General features: G+C 35.1%; 1 protein-coding gene across 8 annotated transcripts in view; it reads left to right on the top strand.

The window, feature by feature from the left end:
- ANGPT1 (angiopoietin 1) overlaps positions 1-20,993 on the top strand; it is a 240,844-nt gene that overhangs the window by 160,862 nt on the left and 58,989 nt on the right. For 4 of the 8 annotated variants that reach the window (XM_014855264.3, XM_070481480.1, XM_070481482.1 and 1 more), the window contains exon 4: positions 7,945-8,174. In XM_014855264.3, coding sequence (XP_014710750.1) covers positions 7,945-8,174 — 230 coding nt within the window. Of the gene's footprint in view, positions 1-7,944; positions 8,178-20,993 lie in introns of all 8 variants that reach the window. The other 4 variants (XM_014855263.3, XM_070481479.1, XM_070481481.1 and 1 more) reach the window with 1 other exon arrangement.

Below are 20,993 nucleotides of genomic sequence, written 5' to 3'. Positions count from 1 at the left end.
TGATGAACTCTCTCAACATTTGTTTATCTGGGAAAGCTTTTATTCCTCCTTCATATCTGAAGGATAGTGTATTCTTGGCTGAAAGTTTTTGTCTTTCAGTATTTTGAATATCTCATTCCAGTCTCCTTGCCTGTGAGAAATCCCCTGAAAGCCTGATAGGGGTTCCTTTTCAGGTTATTTTCTTCTGGCTTGCTGCCCTTAATGTTTATTCTTTGTCATTTACTTTTACCAGTTTTACTGCTATATGATTTGTAGTAGGTCTTTTAGCATTGATGTAATTAGGAGTTCTGTTGGGTGCATGTATTTGCAAGTCTGGTTCCCTCACCAGGTTTGGGAAGTTTCTCAGCTATTATTTCCTCGAACAAGCTCTCTGCTCCTTTCTTCTCCTTCTGTAATACCTATAATCCTTATGTTGCTTTTCCTAGTTGAGTCGGATATTTCTTGAAGAATTCCTTCATTCTTTTAAACTCTTAGCTCTCTCTCCTCCTCTAGCTGAAGGATTTCTATCCTTTAAATCATCACTAATTCTTTCCTCCATAACATCAGCTCTATTTTTTAAGGATTCTAGATTGTTTTTTATCTTATTCATCATGCTCTTCATATCTTGGCTGTTGGGGAAGAATCACAGAATGCTCACCTATCTCCACTACTTCCCAAAGGCCCAGTCCATCCACCTTCAGTTGTATGGTTGTATGGATCTCTCAGATTTCCTCTTGTGCTGTGTGGGTATCTTCCATTGATCAATGAATGTCCACTTAGTTGTAGTTCAAAGGGGAAGAGATAAAGCGAACAGCTCACTTTGCTGTGTTGCTGATGTCACTCCTAATTATTCTCAGTATAAATAAAATACAGATGGTGTTTATTCTGCTATTCTGCACCCAAAAGCCCATTGCATGGCACCCAAGTTTATCAGTCCATGTTCTGAGGTCCATTAATTCAGCCCAATTTTTAATCTCTAAGATGGTATCTTCCCAGACCATTATAGACCCATGACTGCTTACCACACCTCTCTGATTAATAAAAAATGTAACATAAACTTGATCTGGGGCTGGCCCCATATCCAAGTGGTTGAGTTTGCATGCTCTGCTTTGGTGGCCCAGGGTTTCACCAGTTTGGATCCTGGGTGCCAACATGGCACTGCTCATTGGGCCATGCTGAGGTGGCATCCCACATAGCATAACCAAAAGGGCCTACAACTAGAATGTACAACTATGTACTGGGGTGCTTTGGGGAGGAGACGAAGAAGAAGAAGAAAAAGAAAAAGAAAAAGAAAAAGAAGATTGGCAACAGATGTTAGCTCAGGTGCCAATCTTTACCAAAAAAAAAAAAAAAAAAAAAAAACCTACCTAAACATTAAGTTATATAGATGTTTATACAACTGAAAGTCAAAGTCTCCCTAATTCCTTGCTCCTCCACTACCATCAACCCCTGCAGAGAATCATCATTAGCAGATTAAGAGTTTGGTGCTTATTCTTCCAGACTTTTTCTATGAATATACTAAGATATACATGTGTATAGAGTGTGCATAGTTATGTGTGTGTTTACTCAGACACATACCCATATGCAATCATACAAATGCAAAAGTAGACATTTATGTGATATATGTGTATGTGTATAGATTGTACCCATTTTTTAAATGCTGCGTTTTTTTACTTCATAACAATTTATCATGGATGTGTTGTACATGTAATTACAGATATACCTCATTAATTTTTATAGATGCACTATAATTTACAATTTATTAGAATTGTTATGAGATTATTTAAAATTTTCATAGATATTGACAAATTATCTCTAAATTTTACATTCTCCCCTTGTGTGCATGAACTTTCTAATTTCCCCAAACTTTGCTAGCTATTGTCTTGTCTACCTGAGAGGTTAACTTGTGCATCTTTTCATGTTTATTGACCACTTGCATTTCTTCTTTGTGACTGGCTCATTCATGTATATTTCTCATTTTTCTATTAAATGTTTATCTTTGCTTTATTAACTCGCATAAGCTCTTTAATGGATGTTAAAACTTATTCATGTATGTTTCAAATATTTTCTCTAGTTTATCATTTTTTGTTCAGCCTATTTTTTATAGAGTTATTACATTTTTATGTCATTAAATGTATATACTTTTTTCTTCTTGATTTCTGGCTTTCACAGCATATTTTGCTCATTCTTGTTTACCCTAAACTTTAAAAAATTTATTTGCCAATATTTACTTGTGGTAATTTATGCTTCTGCTCCCTATCTTAATTGCAAAAATATTTAACTTCATATTTTAAAGGAAAATTTATGTGCTGAAATTAGAAACTTAAAGTATAAATTTAACATGAACTTAGTACACTCTTGTTTGAATGGGGAAAAAATTGCTGTTTAAAACCCAAATTGCTACACATATTGACACATGCATATTAAAAATAATTAAAAAATGGAACCATCTGTAAGTAGGTTCAAATAGATAAAATTGAGGAGTTTTCTATATTTTCAACATCTTCTTCCTTGTCTAAGGGCTGTGTTTACACACATAGAGCTTAGGCAACTGTCACTGCCGTGAATTCATTGGCTGCTATGTTAAGAACTCTATTGTGGGAAACAGTTTGAAAGAGAAAGCTTTTTCTGTGAAATTTTCAAAATGTGTTCAATGATTTGAAATATTTCCAATAAGATTTGATGGAGCAGGCAGACTGGAAATGAGGGGGAAAAGTCAACCAAAAAATTCAAATAGGGCTTTGTATACACTCAGTGAGAACCTCTTACTGAAGTTCAAGGCCTAGATTATTTTGTTTATTTTATTCTTCATTTAAGTGCACCTCTGCTTCAAACTAGAAGCTAAGTGCCAAAATTCGATGCATGTCTCTTCTCAGAGTGTTTCCAGAAAGATGGGAAACAGGAAGTAGTGAGAATTCTGTGAGAAACTCTGTCCTTGGATTTCTAGGTCTATTTGAATAGATTTAGGTGCATTGTTTCATAAATTGTTGTTCCATAAAACACTAACCCTAAAGGATGCATCATAATAAAAACTGTTTATTTAATTTAGGCTTCCCCAAAACTTGATAATAGAACTCTTAACAATGGAATGCCTAATAAAAATATACTGAATGCATTCTAGAAAACAGTGCACTGAATTTTGGAATCAACATCCAGGTTTTGGATTATGCATTTAAACCTAAGCTACACTTATCACTGAAGGGAAAATATGGCTACTTTTCTCATCTGATTTTAGAACATTGGATCTGTAATGTTGTCCTTCAGATCAACCTTTATATATAGAGGTCTCTGTGCCTAGCTGAGATGGCCTCTCCCAACGCCCCTGGGATAGGGAAAATGTAAGACAAGCAATGAAAAGATTGAGGACAAAATGGATTATGATTAATAATATAATGAGTAAGAAAATTAAACTTGATGGCAGAAGGGTTAAGGCAGAGTGGAGTTAAGTAAATCTCAGTTCAGATTAAAAAAAAAAACTGGCTTGGCAAAGAAATTTTGTTTTTATACATGGAAAAGATTGATAGTTTGGAATATTGTGAAAGACAAGCTCCCAAAATAACCAGATAGAGAGCAGCAAATATTAAGGAGATGTTAAGCTTATGCCTTGATTCCTGGTAAAGTATAAAGGGGTTGAAATAGGCAGAGATTGTATTACACTAAGTCAAAGAGATGAGACTCTAATGCTAGTTTTCACAGTGCTGGGATGTTAGATTTCTAATCTGACAAGTTAGAAGACATGGGTTTTTATCTTGATTCTGGCACAATATATGCACAATTTGGGGCATGATATTTAGATTCTTACCTATAAACTGAGGGTTGTAACATCTACTCAGTCTATATCACTATATTGCTTTAAGAATCAAAGGAGATAAGAGTTTTAAAATGCTACACAACCATAATGATATATTACAACATCGTGATTAATAACTAGAGATAGTCTATGAATTTTTCTGGCAAGAAAGTTTTTGACTTAAACCAGTTTGGAAATACTGAGGAGGACGAGCTGACTTCCCAAGTAGATATCAACCAATGGATGAGAAGTAGCAAAGAAAAGAGAATAGTTTTTTTGAAGCCAAATATGAAGAGGAGATGCAAAGGAGGGGTGAGCAGAGTCAAATGTAACGGTCAAAAAGAGATCAGTCTTGCCTGAAGAAGTCTAAAATGTGATCATTAATATAAAAGATAGCCCTAATAAATAAAGTTAATAGAGAATTACTGGAGTACAGAAGTTTTGTAAGGAACTCCAAATGAAGAAGTGAAATGAGAAAATGACTGGAAGAGAGAATTAACTGGTAAGACCTGCCATTTGGGGAACAGTGTGAGATGTTTCCAATTTGCCTGAAATCATTTTCATATTATTTTTTCATGCTTGTATTTCATTCTCAATCCTGTGAAATCTCTGTGATGCAGAACAGGCTTCTTACTTCTGTGAGCAGTCCTTTCTTTACTTTGCATGAATATCTATTTTAAGGTGACAGGCTATGTTGATGTCTTTCGATACTTGGTAGTGATGGTGCATTAAAGGTTGTTTGGTGAGTTATGAAAATTAATGTTCTTTCCAACACGCCAAGTGTATATTCCTTTAACTCAGGAAATGCAGGACCTTTCTTCCACAAGCCAGTGTCCGGAATTATTTCCTTTGGCACCAGGACTTCTTTGATCAACTTTCCATTCTCAACTTTTTCCAAATTATCCTGAAAAATAAAACAAACAAACAAAACAAAACTCCTTTATCAACATCTCAGGTAGTAGCCATCTTTAAGTATCTGTCCTCTTGAACAAGGTATGCATCAAAAGTAGAAAAACATTGATGCAAAAAGCAAAAAAGAAGTATTATGTGTGAAACAGAAGTTTCTTATAGCTGCTATTTTTCTATTTGAAGTTTTCTCTTTAAAAATAAATTCTTAGGATAGGAATAGTGTCATTTTACATTTTACATAGTGCTGAGACCACTATTGGTACTTAGCAACTAATAAATACAAGTTATAAGTATAATATGATATTTTCCAAACCAGAGTGTTGCCTACCAATTAGGAAAACTGAAAAGCCACTGCTCATCTTATTTTAGGAACAAAATGATAATTCAGAGTTTTTATCCTGTGTTATACGACTATATCATTCAAATTTTAATCTTTACATTATTGTCGTTTTAACAGTTAATTCTAAGATTTCTTGATAGCAAAATGTAACTCTCGTAAATTTAAAAGACAATTTTCTTATAAGTTAACTGACTATATTATGGGTATCTTGCATCTGATCATTACTCTATGAGGAGGAACAAAAATAATTAAAAGTAAGCTGAAAGTGTGCTAAGGCATTGATCATTGTTAATTCTCAGATCTAAAGGCCAAAAATCAATAGGCACAAAGAAGACCTCCTCTGACATCCATGGCAAGTACGCTAATCACTAAACCAGTGGGTGGGATGAGCTTTTTAACCAATAGGGGAGATACTTTTGTTTTGTTTGCTTTTAACTGTCAACTTCAACAACAAGTTATTGATACAGAAGAAAACACTGAAAGACAATGAATCGTACCCACTCCTTAGAGATAGTCTTTCATCTTACTCCTTCTTGCTTAAATTTTTCATTTGCAAAAACATTTTAAAAACTGTAAATGACCATCACATTTTCCCCAAATCGCTGCACCCGAGACCTATCAAAATTGAATTTGCTTGGGGCTGGCCCTGTGGCATAGTGGTTAAGTTCGTATGCTCTGCTTCAGTGGCCCAGGGTTTGTGGGTTTCGATCCCAGGTGCGGACCTACACACTGCTCATCAAGCTATGATGTGGTGGCATCCCACATACAAAATAGAGGAAGATTGGCACAGATGTTAGCTCAGGGCCACTCTTCCTCACCAAAAAAATGAGTTTGCTTAATGATCAGTCAGGTCAGGTCTTATTTCACTGTTGGTGTCTCATAGAATGAAAGCAATTCAAACTAGACCTTTGGTGGTGAACATAATGTAGTCTATACAGAAGTCAAATACAATGGTGTATACCTGAAATTTCTGTTATAAACCAACATTACTGCAATTAAAAATATATGTATATATAAAACAGAAACATGGCTTTTCTTATCTTGCAGACGTCACAGAGCTGCCCCTAATGGGTCTCGATGTGAAATTTTCACATGTGAATCTTGTCATGCTACCAAAGGTGTTGTAAATCAGTAGAGTCTTATACATAGAAGCATCCTAGTATTTTTCAAGCTTGGTTCAACAGGCAACTTTCCTGCCATATTCTAAGCCACATTTTCTTGGGAGACAGGTTTGTTGGCAAAGATCTGGAATGCCCATGGGCAGTTCTTTCTACGCTTTTTTTTTTTCCTGAGGAAGATTCTCCCTGAGCTGACATTTGTTGTAATGTTCCTGTTTTTGTCTGCCAGCTGCCACCACAGCATGGCCACTGACAGTCAAGTGGTGTAAGTCTGTGCCCGGGAAGTGGACCCAGGCCACCACAGCGGAGTGCACTAAACTTAACCACTGGGTCATGAGGGCTGGCCCTTTCAACATTTCTTAATCTATCTAAAGGACAATTGGATATCCAGCTTGTTCCCCAGTACATGGAGTTGAAAAGTTTGGCTCTTCAAACATACTCTATTTTATGATTTAAGTATTAAATTTAAAACATTCCCTAGTGTCCCCTTTTTCAAAACTTATAGGAATGATTCACTGTTATATCTCTCCAAGGTAAATTAAGTACTTAGTCTGGTATGTTACATTTGAATAACACCTTGTAAACTAAGGACTGTTTGAACCTTCTGAAAATGGAACTGGGAAAACTGGATAAGGCTTTTCTCTGAAGAATACTAGTATATTACACACTCTATAAAATGTAAATGCTTTTATTTCCAGTCAGTTGCTAGGATTCAAGAGTGCTTCTGCATTCTCTATCATTTTTAATGTGCAATGCGCAAGGGGAGTATCCTTTGAAGCATTCTGAGAGAAAGAAGGTTCTCAGTTGAGGATCGCATCACCCTGAGCAAAGCACCCCAAATCCTACTGTGAGACCATGCCACCAGCCTAATGTGATCTTCCTTTTCAGAATCAATTATTCAGTGATTTGGGAATTTGTGATGACTTTAAGCCTCATTTTGAAGCTTAGGTTGAGAGATAAAGTAAGCTAGTGGTTATGATATGTGACCAGGCACCAAAAATCCCAAGAAATCCTGTTCATTGTGACTTTAGATAGCTTACTTTCTGGTCCTGTGTTTTCTACATCAACATACTACTCCCTGACCCCACAGAACTATTACAAAATTTAATCACTGTTAATGTTCTGAGAATCCCAAATGAATGAAGCAAAGTAAATAAAAAATAGTTTCTGTATTTTGTTCATGCTCTTTTTTTTTATGAGGAAGATTGGCCCTGAGCTAACATCTATTGGCAATCTTCCTCTTTTTGCTTCAGGAAGATTGTTGCTGAGCTAACATATGTGCTAGTCTTCCTCTCTTTTATGTGGGATGCTGCTGCAGTGTGGCTTGACAAGTGGTGCTAGGTCAGCACCTGGGATCTGAACCTGCAAACTCCAGGCCACCGAAGCAGAGCATGTGAATCTAACCACTGTGCCACTGGACCGGCCCCTGTTCATACGTTCTTTTTCTGAACTATTCTGTTTTTTATCAGCTCCATTTCCTTAATGAAACTTCTCCAGACTATACTTATTTGCGTCCAAATCAGCTACCCTGGATAGGAGATAAACCCTAGGAAATAAATTATATTTAGTAAATAAACACTACTCTCACAACAACTAGTCTAATAATTCATTTGACATGTTGTATATGTCACTCCGATTTAAAAAATATATTATATATTATATATATATATATATATCCTGAGTCTCTCCCTTAAAAACAATTTCCATGGTGAAATATTTAAATAAAATTTCTACCTTTAAATAAACTCAGGAATTAGTTGTACAATTTTTTTGTATAGCATTTTTATCTTATCTTCATTTCCTTGTAGTATATTAGAACATAAAATCTTGGAAATGGAAGGAAAGCACAAGGAAGAGCTGGACACCTTAAAGGAAGAGAAAGAGAATCTTCAAAGCTTGGTTACTCGTCAAACATCTGTAATCCAGGAACTGGAGAAACAATTGAACAGGGCCACCACCAACAACAGTGTCCTTCAGAAGCAGCAATTGGAGCTGATGGACACAGTGCATAACCTCGTCAACCTTTGCACTAAAGAAGGTGGTAAGAATTTCTTCCTCATTTCAGTAAATATTTTGTTTAATATGGAGCAAGTAAATATTCCATATAACTTTCTACATTGCATTGATTGCTATGTAAAAGCAGCAAAAGAACTTTATTCTTAGAAGCATTTCATAATGTTTTCACTGACAATTTTCTCACGTTTTTAACTTTTCACAGAGTGTCTTCATAAGCTTGAATTCACAATATCTTTCTAAAAGGGCTTTCTAGTTTCTTCTTTCTTTCTTAGTCTTTTTAACCTTAGATAAAATCTATACTATCATCGATAACTATTCGGTGTGGTGGTGTTAGACACAATTATACAGGACAGTAATTAGCCAATGCTAAAGATTAGTTAAGAGTACCTGGGAAAGTTTCAGGAGAATTCCCATTTTAAAAATAATATTAATTGTTTCTTTTGCAGAAGGTGAGAGGGGAGAATTGCCTGCAGAGAAAAGGAGATATAGAAGTTCCCAATAACTATTATGAGGGAGAAAGAATTTTTGTTATTAAAAGTCTTTATCAAGATCACTTATGCTTAGTTCTGTGCAGAGGAGACCTAACTAAGGAGTCTAGGCACATCTATTCTGTGGTGTCTTTTTGACAGTGGAAATACAAACTTTTAATATCACTAGAATATCTGGAACCATTTAACCATTGGAAATATTGCAGGCCTGTGTCTCTTTAGAAGACGTCCATCCATCTGTCCATCCATCTACCCAACAATTATTGAATGAGTGCCTCTGTGTGCACTTGTCCACTTGAAGCAGAACCTCTCCTGAGCCTCAGGAGAGCTCTTCAAAGCTTATAGCTTAAGGTCATCTTCTGTAGTTCTGCTCACTGATCAGCCTTTCTCTGAGGGAAGATGGAATGGTAAATGGTGATGAGTGAAAGAGAACACCACTTACATCTGAAAGTTATGATTGTCATTAAGCTGTGACTTATGAGCATTCATGTAAAGGCTCTGTGTGCAAATGCAATATACAAAATGTGGAGATTCCTTTAATTTAATAGTGGGCTTGAGCTATATGAAAAATTAGCTCAATTCCATACTTTCATGTATAGATATGAGTATAGAGGATAACTCCATATTAAGTGATCTTGTTTTAAAGACATTTCACATTTCTCTATTACACTCCATTACCTTGAGTTATATCTTCTTTAGATAGTCTAAACAAGGCCTTAATATACTTTGTAAAGAATACTTTTTAAACAGTGAGTTCCCAGAGCTCCACTTGGGCGTGCTCAGAAATGTGATTGGGAAGGAAAAAACCTGCTAATCAGTCAGAGCCTGCCAAAACCTTGAGTTAGAGTCCACTGGAAGGAAAGCATGGTAAGATTTTGCCAGAGAATTTTAATAGAGCTCATGAGTATTTAGAAATTAAGTATTAATATGAGACATATCTATTCGCATATTGAACTGAATACATTTGGGGAAAGATTGAAAACATGTTTTTCTTATCATCAGGAGACTTAAAGCACATGGAGTCGAGTAGTTCTTTTTTTTCATGATGTTAGAAATATCAAGCTCTGGTGATTCTCACAGAGCTCATATGTCTCCCTGCTTATCATAATTTCTCTTCTTTTCTGAGTATTTATCTAATAAATATGTCTGTAAACTTTTAGAGGTGAGGGGGTGACTTCAGAATTAAAATTACTGGCTAGGTTTGGCGTTTGGGTGCAACATAAGGCAACCAAACATTTGTTAAATTCAAGAAACATTTATTGAACAATTTCGATGGCATTCCTGATAGACGCTACCCTTAACATCCACTCAGGGTGTGAGAAAAGTACCTCTGTCTGTTCCATGATATAGCATATCCAAAAATAAAAAAAGTAATACTCGAGACAGAAATTGCCTAATACTTCAGGCCTCTAGATAAATATTTTCTTTTTAATGATACAATCCTAAAATAAATCCTGATTTAACTACAGCACTTATGATCCTACCGTAAGCTGATTGCCCTATTTTCCAATGTTCTGTGGTCTCATAACCACAGATTTTATTTGCTTCTTGTTAATATTTTTTTCTTTAATCCCACAGTTTAGTACTCTAACTAAATATTTGGTCATTTAAGGACTCGTAAGAGACACAAAATGCCTCTCACTAAGGCATCGATTAAGATTTTAATTCTCTGCATATCTTCATTTTCACTGGTGCCATAGTATTTAGTTATGGTGACTTTAAAGTTTTAAATGGCAATACTGGATTAAATACCAGTTACTAAAACGAACTTTTATTTCATTCTAATTCTAAAACACATAAGTAAAAACTTTTCCCTAATTTTATGACCAAAAATTCATTTATCAAATGGATTTATTACTTATCAAAAGCTTACATGTAAATATTCTACTTTGAAATTTAGATATATACAAAGTTGCCAAAATCAATACACCACAATAAATGCATCAATTTTCTAAAATGCATATTTCAAAAACTCAAAGAGTAGTCTTCTAAAAGATTTTGCAAAATCATCATGAACTGTGTTATAATCCAAAAAGCCAAAACTGTTAATAGACCTTAAGTTTCCTCTGGTTCCAACTTGACTCAGTCATTTATGGTGACAGCCTGAATATAATACTACAAGGCAAGAAAATAAATTTTTAGTGGGTTTTTTCTGTCATTGGCAACTAATTAAACCTTTAGGAAGCTGCTTCATCATTTATAAAGTCAAGATAATTGTGTCTACTTCACAGTGATAAGGAAAGAATTAAATTAGATACTGCATATAAAAGCAAAGAGCACATGACATAACTGACTCATTAAATTTTAGTTCCTTCTCCAAGTGACAAGATTTAACTACACACAAATTTATTAAGTGCTATCTATAAATAAAATTTCTTTCACAGAAAATGTCTGAATATAATGCTCCAGGGTGCGTGACTGTTGACAATCATCCAAGCAGCTTCTTTTAGCTTCAGTTTTCTTATCTCTAAGATGGGATCATAATACATACTTGATGGTTTTATAGCAAGAATTAAAAGAGGTTTATGTAAAACACATAGCATCGATGCCTATCCATAGTAAATGCTCAAAAGATTGTAGTTATTTTTATTTTTATGTTTTCTAAAGTGCTTATAACTCACTAAAGTTATATGGTAAAAGTAAGAAAAGGAAATTTATCCTTTCCCCAATCATGCATTTGGCCTAGGGACTATAAATCAATCTTTGCATATAGGGAATATTTTTATTTAGTTTCACAGAACTTTTCCTACTAATGTCATGAGATCCATTTAAGCTAAATACAATTAATAAATACATTTTCTGAAATAATTCACCAAACATTCTTCTTCTTTTTCTGAATAGGCAATAGTGATGTCTTAGGCAAATAGTCATTTCATACTAAATTGCATCCATATTGTAAGACTTCTGAGTAACACATTCATTTTTGTCTAACCTTTGTCTGCAAACATTTGGTCGCATTTATTTGTAGAATCATTGCCCACCAAAGAAATATTGCCCTCAATGTTTTCATAGTGTCAGAGCTTAGCTGATTGCTTTAGGTTTTTGGTAATTCACAGTTATTGCAGGAATTAAATAGTTTACATTGATAATGGCATGAAAACAAGGCTTAGAATTCTTTTGGGGAAGATAATCAGGCACAGTGACTATCAAACTTTCACTAGTCATCTATGTTCAGAGGTAATTAAAACATCATCACATGATCAGCATACACAAGGTAAACATCATATTATGTGATCAAGAATTTAATTACTAACAAAGCATAAAAAAAGGGAAGAAAGAAAAGTTTAAAAGAAAGTAGGATTTAGGCTCCATCATAAAATTACATGGGCTGATTGTCTTACTGTCCAGATCAGCTTGGAGCATACTCCTGCTAGACCAAGATGTGATTAATAAAATTTATCCATTCATTCAAAAAATAGTTATGCAACAACTGTTCTGTTTGAGATTCTCTTCTGGGGATAAGGATAACAAATATTTGCTGAGTTCCTATAGTATATCAGATACTGTTCAGATCAGGGAAGAGGGGACAGATATAATTCAATCTGTGGCTTCAAGGTAACTAGAATTTGGTGGGGAAAGAGACAGATAAACAATGATATTTCATAATTGTTTGCTAGAGGTGAGGCCAGGGCACTAACAACACACAGGAGAAATATTAAAATCATGGCAGAGACAGAAGGATGAACACAGAATCCAGCATCTGCAGAGTCTTTTTAAGGATTTTGTTGAACGCTTATTATGATTCAGGCATTGCTTAAGCTGTATATCACAACAACAGTAGTTAGTCTTCACAACAGTATGAGGGAACTGCTATGGTTATCCTCATCTTATAAATTCTACAGGGAACTTGAATAATTTGCTCAAGGTTACATAGCTGGAAAAGGTGGATCCAGGATTAAAACATAGGCAGGATGGCTCTAACGGGGAGATAATAATTGAGTCTTCAAAATAAAGAAAACAGATCTTACTCCAGAGAGCTCAAACAACATGTCTGTTTGCCAGGAGTCATGGGAACGGGGGTTGGGCGGGAGCGTACATCCAAATGAATAGCATAAATCTCAGAATCAAAGGCAGGAGAACAGGGAAAGATGAGGTTAGAGAGGTGAACTGAGGAGAGCAAAGAAGCTGCCTTTTTTACCTGAAAGCAATAAGGAGTCATTGTCAATATATCAGGACAAAGGTGACATTTGCATTTTAGAAAAGTTACCCCAGTCATGATATAGGAAGAATATATTGGAAAGTTGACAAGCTTGGAAACAGAGGGACCATAGAGGTGTTCTTGCCATTATTAAAATATTAACAAATACTTAGAAGAGTACAAGCTAATATTCTGAGCTCTTTGCATATATCAACTCATTTAATTCTGATAACTCTATAAGCTAGGTGCTATTACTAACCTTATATGACAGATAAAGAAACTAAGCACAGAGAGGTAAATAATTTCCAAATTTCACAGTGCTATCAAGTGAGCAAGGTGAAATTTGAGCCCAGAGAGTCTGGTTCTGGAATCTGTACTTTATCCACTGTTCTAGGATGGTGAGCGAAAGTAGAGTTGACAATGATTTTCAACAGATTCTCAAAAGGATCTTCTAGGAGAGAAATAACTTTGGCAAGATCAAACGGGGTAAATGGAAACACAGGTGGAGGGGAAATCTGTGAACAAAGAAGAATTAGAATCAACAAGAAATAAGAACTTACTAGAAGTAGAGTCAAATAGAGCTTCCAAATTTCTGGGGTTGAGTAGCTGAGAGGATGTTGATGATATTCCTTAAAATCGACAACATGTGAAGAGAAGCAGGTTAAAGGGGGAAGTGAGTTTAGTTTTGGGCGTATTGGCTGAGGTGACTGTAGGACAATTAGAATCTGGAAGGCAGAGGAATAAGAATCTGGAATTCACGAGTGAAATCTGGATAACCAGATTGTCCTCAGAGGAGACAAGTGGGAAAGCCGTGCAGCAAGTGAAATCCTTGAAGGTGCGTATAAAGCAATGACTCAACCATTTAGGGGATTATAGATGTGTTTGAGAATCTAATAAAAACTAGCCTAACTTTCTTTCCCCCTTAGTGCAAATACCCAGGCACAAGTTTATGTACAATTTCAGAGAATTTACATACTAAGATTATGAATTCATTTTATAGTAATAAGAATGTAAAATCAAAGACAGAAAACTGGGAGTTCTTTAAAGGATAGATAAAAAGCGACCAAAAAGAAAACAGAATTAGGGGAAAAACCAGTAGTGAGCAGTGTTATGGCAGGGAGAAAAGACTGTTATGAAAGGTCTTAGATTAGTGGCAAATAAGCAGAAAGGTCAAATACAAAAAAAAAAAAAGACTGAAAAGTGAAGTTTGAAACTGGGAAGTGACCTTCTGAAGGAAGAGTTTGGGTGAAGTATATGGCTCAGTTGCATAGGTCAAAGACTGAAATGAATAGGAGGAAGTAAAAGTGGAAAATGTTATCTACCCACATCCAAGAAACTTGAATGTGAAAGGACCGGCAGCAGTTTTGGGTAGAAAGGCACACAGGGTAGAGAAGAATAAAAGTAACTTAAAAATAAATGGCAAGAGACCCAAGCATATTTATGTACTTAGTTCCCTAATATGAAGCTCAAATTTCAAATTATAAAGAGCTTCTCATGAAATTCATTTTAAAAACTCCTTTCACATCATCTGAAAGACATAATGACTGATACTACAAATTTTTAAGTGATCTAAATTATTTGATTTAAAGTGTCTTTCCCAGAGGCTGATTGCAGTAGTATGGAACGTTTGATCATTACTTTCAGTCCTGTGGCCTTCAGAAAAGGGGAAATGAGGCATTTGCTTCCTTCCCAGTGCTGAGGAGACATTTGGCTCTGTTCTCAGAACAATTCTACCATCTGAAAGGAATTTACCTCCCGTGCAGTGTCTGTTGAGTTTGTGAAGTAAATCATTCAGTCAAGGGATGAGACACTTTGAACTCTTGCATGTCCCTTGAGTTAAGAACCACTCTAAAAACATCACAAGCGATGGGAGGAAATTAAAACATCTTGAATGTCACTCATATAAACATTGATAAAAATAGAAAATATCATTTTCATTGAGTGAGTAAAATATTTGGTTTTTCGTTGACTACTTGTAATGCACAATTTAACATTAGGTGGAAAAAGAAAGAAAAATACAGGAAGTCATCTGGTGAACGATACAGAGAGCACTTGTTCCCATTTAATGAGGAAAATGCTTTATCTTGACAGAAAATTATATGTCAAACATTTACAATTTCCTTAAAATGAACCACACTTCTAGCACTTCCTTTCATAAAACCCAATGGCTTAAGGAGAAAGTAACTATTTATTTTTGGAAATGGTATATTTCTCCTTTTTGATGAAGCGTGTTATCTGCCTTTTGAAAAGTCATAATTTCTATAAAAAAAATTGTGTGAATAGCAGATAGCCAAACTAATGATAACAAAATAAAAATAATACAGTCCTTGACCTCTCCCATGAACTATTTCTAAACCACATCTTTCGGGGGAGATTTGAAATTTTGTGGTTAATTCTCTTTTGGAATTAGAGTTTCAAATTCAGAAACTAGGCTATCTGAAAAGGGATATCTCCTGGTTCCAGCTGGGTCTGGAAGTTACCAGGGTGAAAGGCCACAAAAGAAAAGTGTTGCCTTGATGTTCCAACATTACCATGAGCAAACTCCGTTCCGTCTTCTCTTGTGCTTTTCATGGCCTGATTGGCGAAAGCAAAGAAGCACAAAATATTTTGAATAGAATTTTAACTAAGTCATTTCCTGGACTCATCCACATTTAAGTCCAATTCAACAGATATTTTCTAAGTCCAGGATCATAATGGGGCAGTGGACATTAGTTACAGATAAGCTGTGGTGCTTTACACTGAGCCAAATAGCACCTATACTTAGAGAGAAAATAAGAGAAAAACATGTTATTAACATAATTCAACGTTTGCATCACATAAACCATAGAGTGAAACCTTCATGAAATTTCTTATGCTTTAGGAACTGAGAAAAAAGAAACAAACCCTGAGAAATAGTGCAACTGTACAGTTAGGCTTCAATATATATAAACAAAATATTGATTTTTAGCATAAGAGTTTTCTCAAAGACAAATGCAAAGAACCTTTAAAACTATTGATAAAAAAACATTTTTAGCTTCCTATGGGAGTTTATCATTATTTTCAACTAAAGAATACCAGCATCATGACTAACTCTACGTGCATTGGCATCTCACCCACCTCTGGCTTGGATGTCCATGTTCTGAGTGGCACTGTCTCTGACAAGGAATCACATTAATATGTGACCTACCAAGAACAGATAAGTAAATCATAAAATTTTCAATGAATTTAAATTATTAAATGCAATATCAATTAAGTCAAACCGCTTTTAATTTTATCCTGTCTTTGCGTGTATTCATGACTATTTTTAGGTATGAACATTGCGTTTTCACAACCAGCATGAGTTCCTGTAGAACAGCGAAATTGGACTGTGGGTTTAACTGTAATGGAGATTTGGTTCCAAAGAAAGGTTTTGCCAGTTGTTTCAGCCTCATGTACACAGTTACAAATGCGCAAATAAACTGAATCTCAACCGTAATTAATCCTACCCACGTCCCTAGAACTAGGACTTAGATCGAGATGGTCTCCTCACCAGTGTCTTGGAGCAGCTATGACATACACCATCTAGAGGGCAGGACATGGTGGTCTAGAAGGAACAAGAATCTGGACATCTGAGTTCTAGTCCCAGCGCTGCTGCCAGGTTGCTTGACATAAAAGTACCATACACCTTAGGTTTGCCTGGTGTCCTACACAGACCTGCAAATTGTATGACTTCCATCATCATTCCATAAATTCTCATGATTTGACATCAATCATAATTACTGAGGAAGCCCTAAGTTCAGAGCAGAATCGCATGTAGAGCCTCAGCTGGCAATTAAGCACTATTCTTCAAGTATATTTCACTACAAGAGTAAGAATTAAAGTGACATACCGATGGTGACAGTCAGCCTTTATTTATTTAAAACTTCAAAATGAAGATGTTGTGGGGTTTTTTGGTCAGTTTTCAAAAGCATCTGGCAACTACTTTCTATGTTTACAGCAAAACCCAAGGACTTTCATTCCATTTTTAATGGCTTTTGCTGAAATCAATGATTTGTCTACTCATAAAAGGGCACAAAACATGCCCTTGAAGCTTTCTCATGTGCATAGGAAATCCTTTGTTCAAAATCAATATATTACAGTCAGGCTGAAAACATTACGTGGGAAATTAACAAACATGAAACACCTGAAATATCTTTGTTAACAAAATGACTTTCCGAACAAATGGCAAGCGTCACGTAGCACTCATAACTGCTCATCTGGGGCCCAAAGGGAAAACACAGAAATGAATTTTATGAAAAATGAATGGTCATTCAATTAAACAAAAGTTGTATATAAATCCATTTTCAACATTTAGTCAATTTTTTTATTCCTAGTTGCTTTACATTGAATATGCATTCAATCATGTACATAAGTCATTTCACACTAGAGAAGCATTAGAAAATTTATTTAAATACACGAATCAAAATAAAGTAGAAATATGTAGAATTATTTGATGTTTCAATATTCTAAACTAAAAAAAGAGTACCATAAAAATCCACCTATGGCATAGAGTGCTTTGCATGTCCACATAGACTTAACAGTTTATTAACTTATGCATGTATCATGATGTTATTAAAAAATGTGTATATATATATATATATATATATACCTACAGTTATACATAATGGGTAATATATTCTCCAGAGAGTTAAAATGTATCTTTTTAAGTAGTAACATTTTAAGAAAATTGAAAAATATTGTGATGATAAACATCCTGCATTGTTTATATCCTCTCTCCTATTTTTCCTCTAAGAGAAGATTAAATAAAATTAAAGCTTTTTCTAATAACTTAATTCATTATCAGTAGAATTAACTTACATCATACTACCACGATGCCTTTGGAAAAGCATATAATTTATCCCTTATATTATATACTTGCCCAAACCATTATCATTTCTTATTTTGGCCTACTTTTAAAAATGTACTGTCTTTCCCTTATACACACAGAAAGCTTTAAATTATCCATTTTCTCTGTCTTTGTGCTTGATTCTAGAAGATGAACGCAAACACACTCCCACACAAACACATACACATATGCCTACTCTCACCTTCAAGACTGGCCTTTTCTCTAAATTTGTGGCTTCTAGCAAATAGTCCATAGGCTGGGAATCAAGCAATTAGGCTTGTGAGAATAATATCTAAAACTAATGGGGGTAAATCCTGGTCAGCATGGCTTTAGGGTATGGACATTATTAAATCCAGTATGGCTGCTCAGGGACCTCTTACTTCCTAATTCTGCATTAGCTTTTGAAGTTGTGGGCCATCACTGCTTCACATTTCTGCTGAGAGTTCCCATCTCACAGATAATTCTGCTACCTATGCCTCTCTTCTATCTTCTTCTCAACGTTTTTCTTCTTTCTTCTCATTTCTGCCTCCTGTCACTCTTCCCATACTTCCTACTTGCATGAGAAGAGCCTGTATCCATTCAGAATTAAGTCTTGTCCTGAGTCACCCAAGACCCTGGGTGTGACCTAGTCAGCTAAATATTGCTGGGGACTCTGTGACAGATAACTCATTGGAGTTCTATTTGGATTTGACTTTGCTCCAGAAGTCAGTAAAAAGTAGTTAAGATTCTTGGCTTTATAGTTAAAGACTTTCACTACCTATAAGTTTTGGTGAAGTCAGATAGCACCTCTGAGATCCAGTTTCCTCATATATAAAACCATATATTGATAAATCCACCTCAAGATATTTATGAGCATTAAATGAAATGAAGCATATAAAACATACTTAGCACGAGAAATTCAGAGTTGAGCACATAGTAAGTATTCCATTAATTCTAGTTGATTTTGTTATGATCATGATTATTATAGTTCCACCAAGAAGATGATGGGTAGTCAAGATTTTACAGATTACCTACAAAATATATACACCTAAAGAATTTAAATGAGAGGAAAAATAGTTCTTTTTGCAAAAATTTAATTAAAATAATAATGCAGTAAGTAAATGATGTTCTTGTGTTCCCTTATGCCAGGGGTGGGGGGACTATGGAGAAAACGAATAATACGTTTTAAAAAAGAGAGCTTTTAGCTACTTAACAATTCAAATTTATTTACAAACAGAATATATCACGTTTGTTATATTGTGATATAGCAATTCATATTTTATATATGCATACGTACATTTATACGTATATATATTAGATTAAATCATATACGATTGCCATTTTTGTAGGTTAAAAACAATCATGTTGAGATATAAACCCACAGATATTTAGGTTCGTATGCATATGTTTATATGAAATCAAATACAAACTTTGAAATTTTCAATGTAGAAGCATAAAGCTTTTATGTATTTATGTAGCTATACATATGTGATATGCATTTATGAAATCATTGGTAAGTCTCTCTCACCCTCACATCTACCTACAAAATATTGAAATATTGAATATTGCCTGCAAGCCTTCTTTTAATTTTTCCACACCGCTGAAATGCAAGGTATTACCGTTCTCCACTTCTAAAAGGCCTTTCGGATAAATTAGGATTCCAAAGAGTATCTTCAAATGGTCTTTCCATAAAATGCCCACACACCTGGCTGAAGAGTACAGATTACAATCAATCAATTGTTTGCACTTTGTCAGATATGCCATTTTACTTATCTGTATGCTCAATTAATTCAGTGACCTGTTGTATTGAAAATCACAGATTTAAGGCCAATTCCTGGTACTATTATCTCCCTAACAGTGATGGCCGAAAAAGTACCACAAGGATAATCCTTAAACCAATCACTTGATCCACATACATTCTGATGTTTCTTAAATACTCAAGAGATATGAACCATTAGCCACATATAAGATTTAAAAAGAATGTTTGAAGAATTGATCCCTTTTAGCAACTTTTTAGGAAAAGAGTAGCATCAAGGACTTTGGCTTTTTACATTATCTCTGGTTGCAGGGCTAATTGCCTTCCGTGTTCTCTGCTAAGTTTGCTAAGACTCAGAATTACCAATTGCACATTCCAGGAAGTTTTCTCTTGAGGGTTCATCTGAATTGAAGTGACCCTCTGCCGCAGCTTTCATGGTTCTTCCTTGAAGTCATCCTGGTGGCAGACACACCATCTGGATTGAAATTGGCGGGACAACTGAAAGGAAGAGCTAGATAAAGTCAACAGCTCCTGGAGTCAAATTGCTTATTGACTGAATGTTGGCTGGTGACAGATAGACGTGCACCTGCTCGTGCCCCTATTCTTTCCTTTTAGATCACAAAGATTTGGTTGGACAGATAAGGCTAAATGAAAAGAATGAATAATGATTCCTTCCTAAGGCTTACTAGGTCTATTTGCTGATATTGGTGTGGGTAAAGTCTTTGAACTGGCATAGCAGCCTCTTATAATTTAGTTCAGGTAAGCTTTTTTACATGTTTTATTCATTCAGGTGTTATCTCTTCCTGAATAGCTTTCCGCAGGTCTACCTGGCAGACAGAGTGTATGCTCCCTACGTACTCCCGATGCACTTGATCCACACCTCCAAGATAGCAATTTTGTGCATTGTCTCTCTCTGGTGCTATATTTAAACTGGAAACATTATATTGCTAGCCATCTTGTGACCGGGTAGAGAGTCAATAACAAGTGAATCAGGAAAAAGATAAACCAATTCCTATTCATGTTGTTTGAAACCTGATCATGCTTTACCTAAAACTCTATCCTAGATTGTTCAATTATGTTCATATATAATATATATGAACGTATATATACTAACATATTTAATATATGAACATACATTATATGATTCAATGGATTATCTTTTTGCTTAAGCAACCTTGAGTTGGGTTTTCCTCTATCATGGATGATACTAAACATGGATATAGTTATCATGAGCTATCATAGAAGACCCACTAATATAGTAGGTTTTCTCCCATCATCTTAACATGATCATTAATGTGATCACGTTAAGAGCAGGTTGTGGTTTTCCTATGTCTATATCTCCATTGCCTAGGAAAAGTCATGCAAACAGAAGATGTTTTATCAACATTTGTTAAGTTAATATGCAATGGACTAAACTAAGAGGGTCGGAAGGCAGGCTTTTTAATTGAAAAACTGATTGAAAAGACTCAGTCTATTTGTCTTATATTTAGACTTTCATTAATTTTTAACTGATGACAACTAAAAGGGGATAGTGGGACCAGTAAGAGAAAGAGATTGAATAGAATTTGGAAAGATTAGGCAACACTAAACAAAGGAAAGTTGAGGTAGCAGTAGGAACTGCCCCATAGACAAGTAGA

Source organism: Equus asinus, chromosome 12, assembly GCF_041296235.1.
Source record: "Equus asinus isolate D_3611 breed Donkey chromosome 12, EquAss-T2T_v2, whole genome shotgun sequence".
NCBI lineage: Eukaryota > Metazoa > Chordata > Mammalia > Perissodactyla > Equidae > Equus > Equus asinus.
Note: the sequence above shows the minus strand (reverse complement) of the source record. Positions and strands in the feature narration are given on the sequence as shown.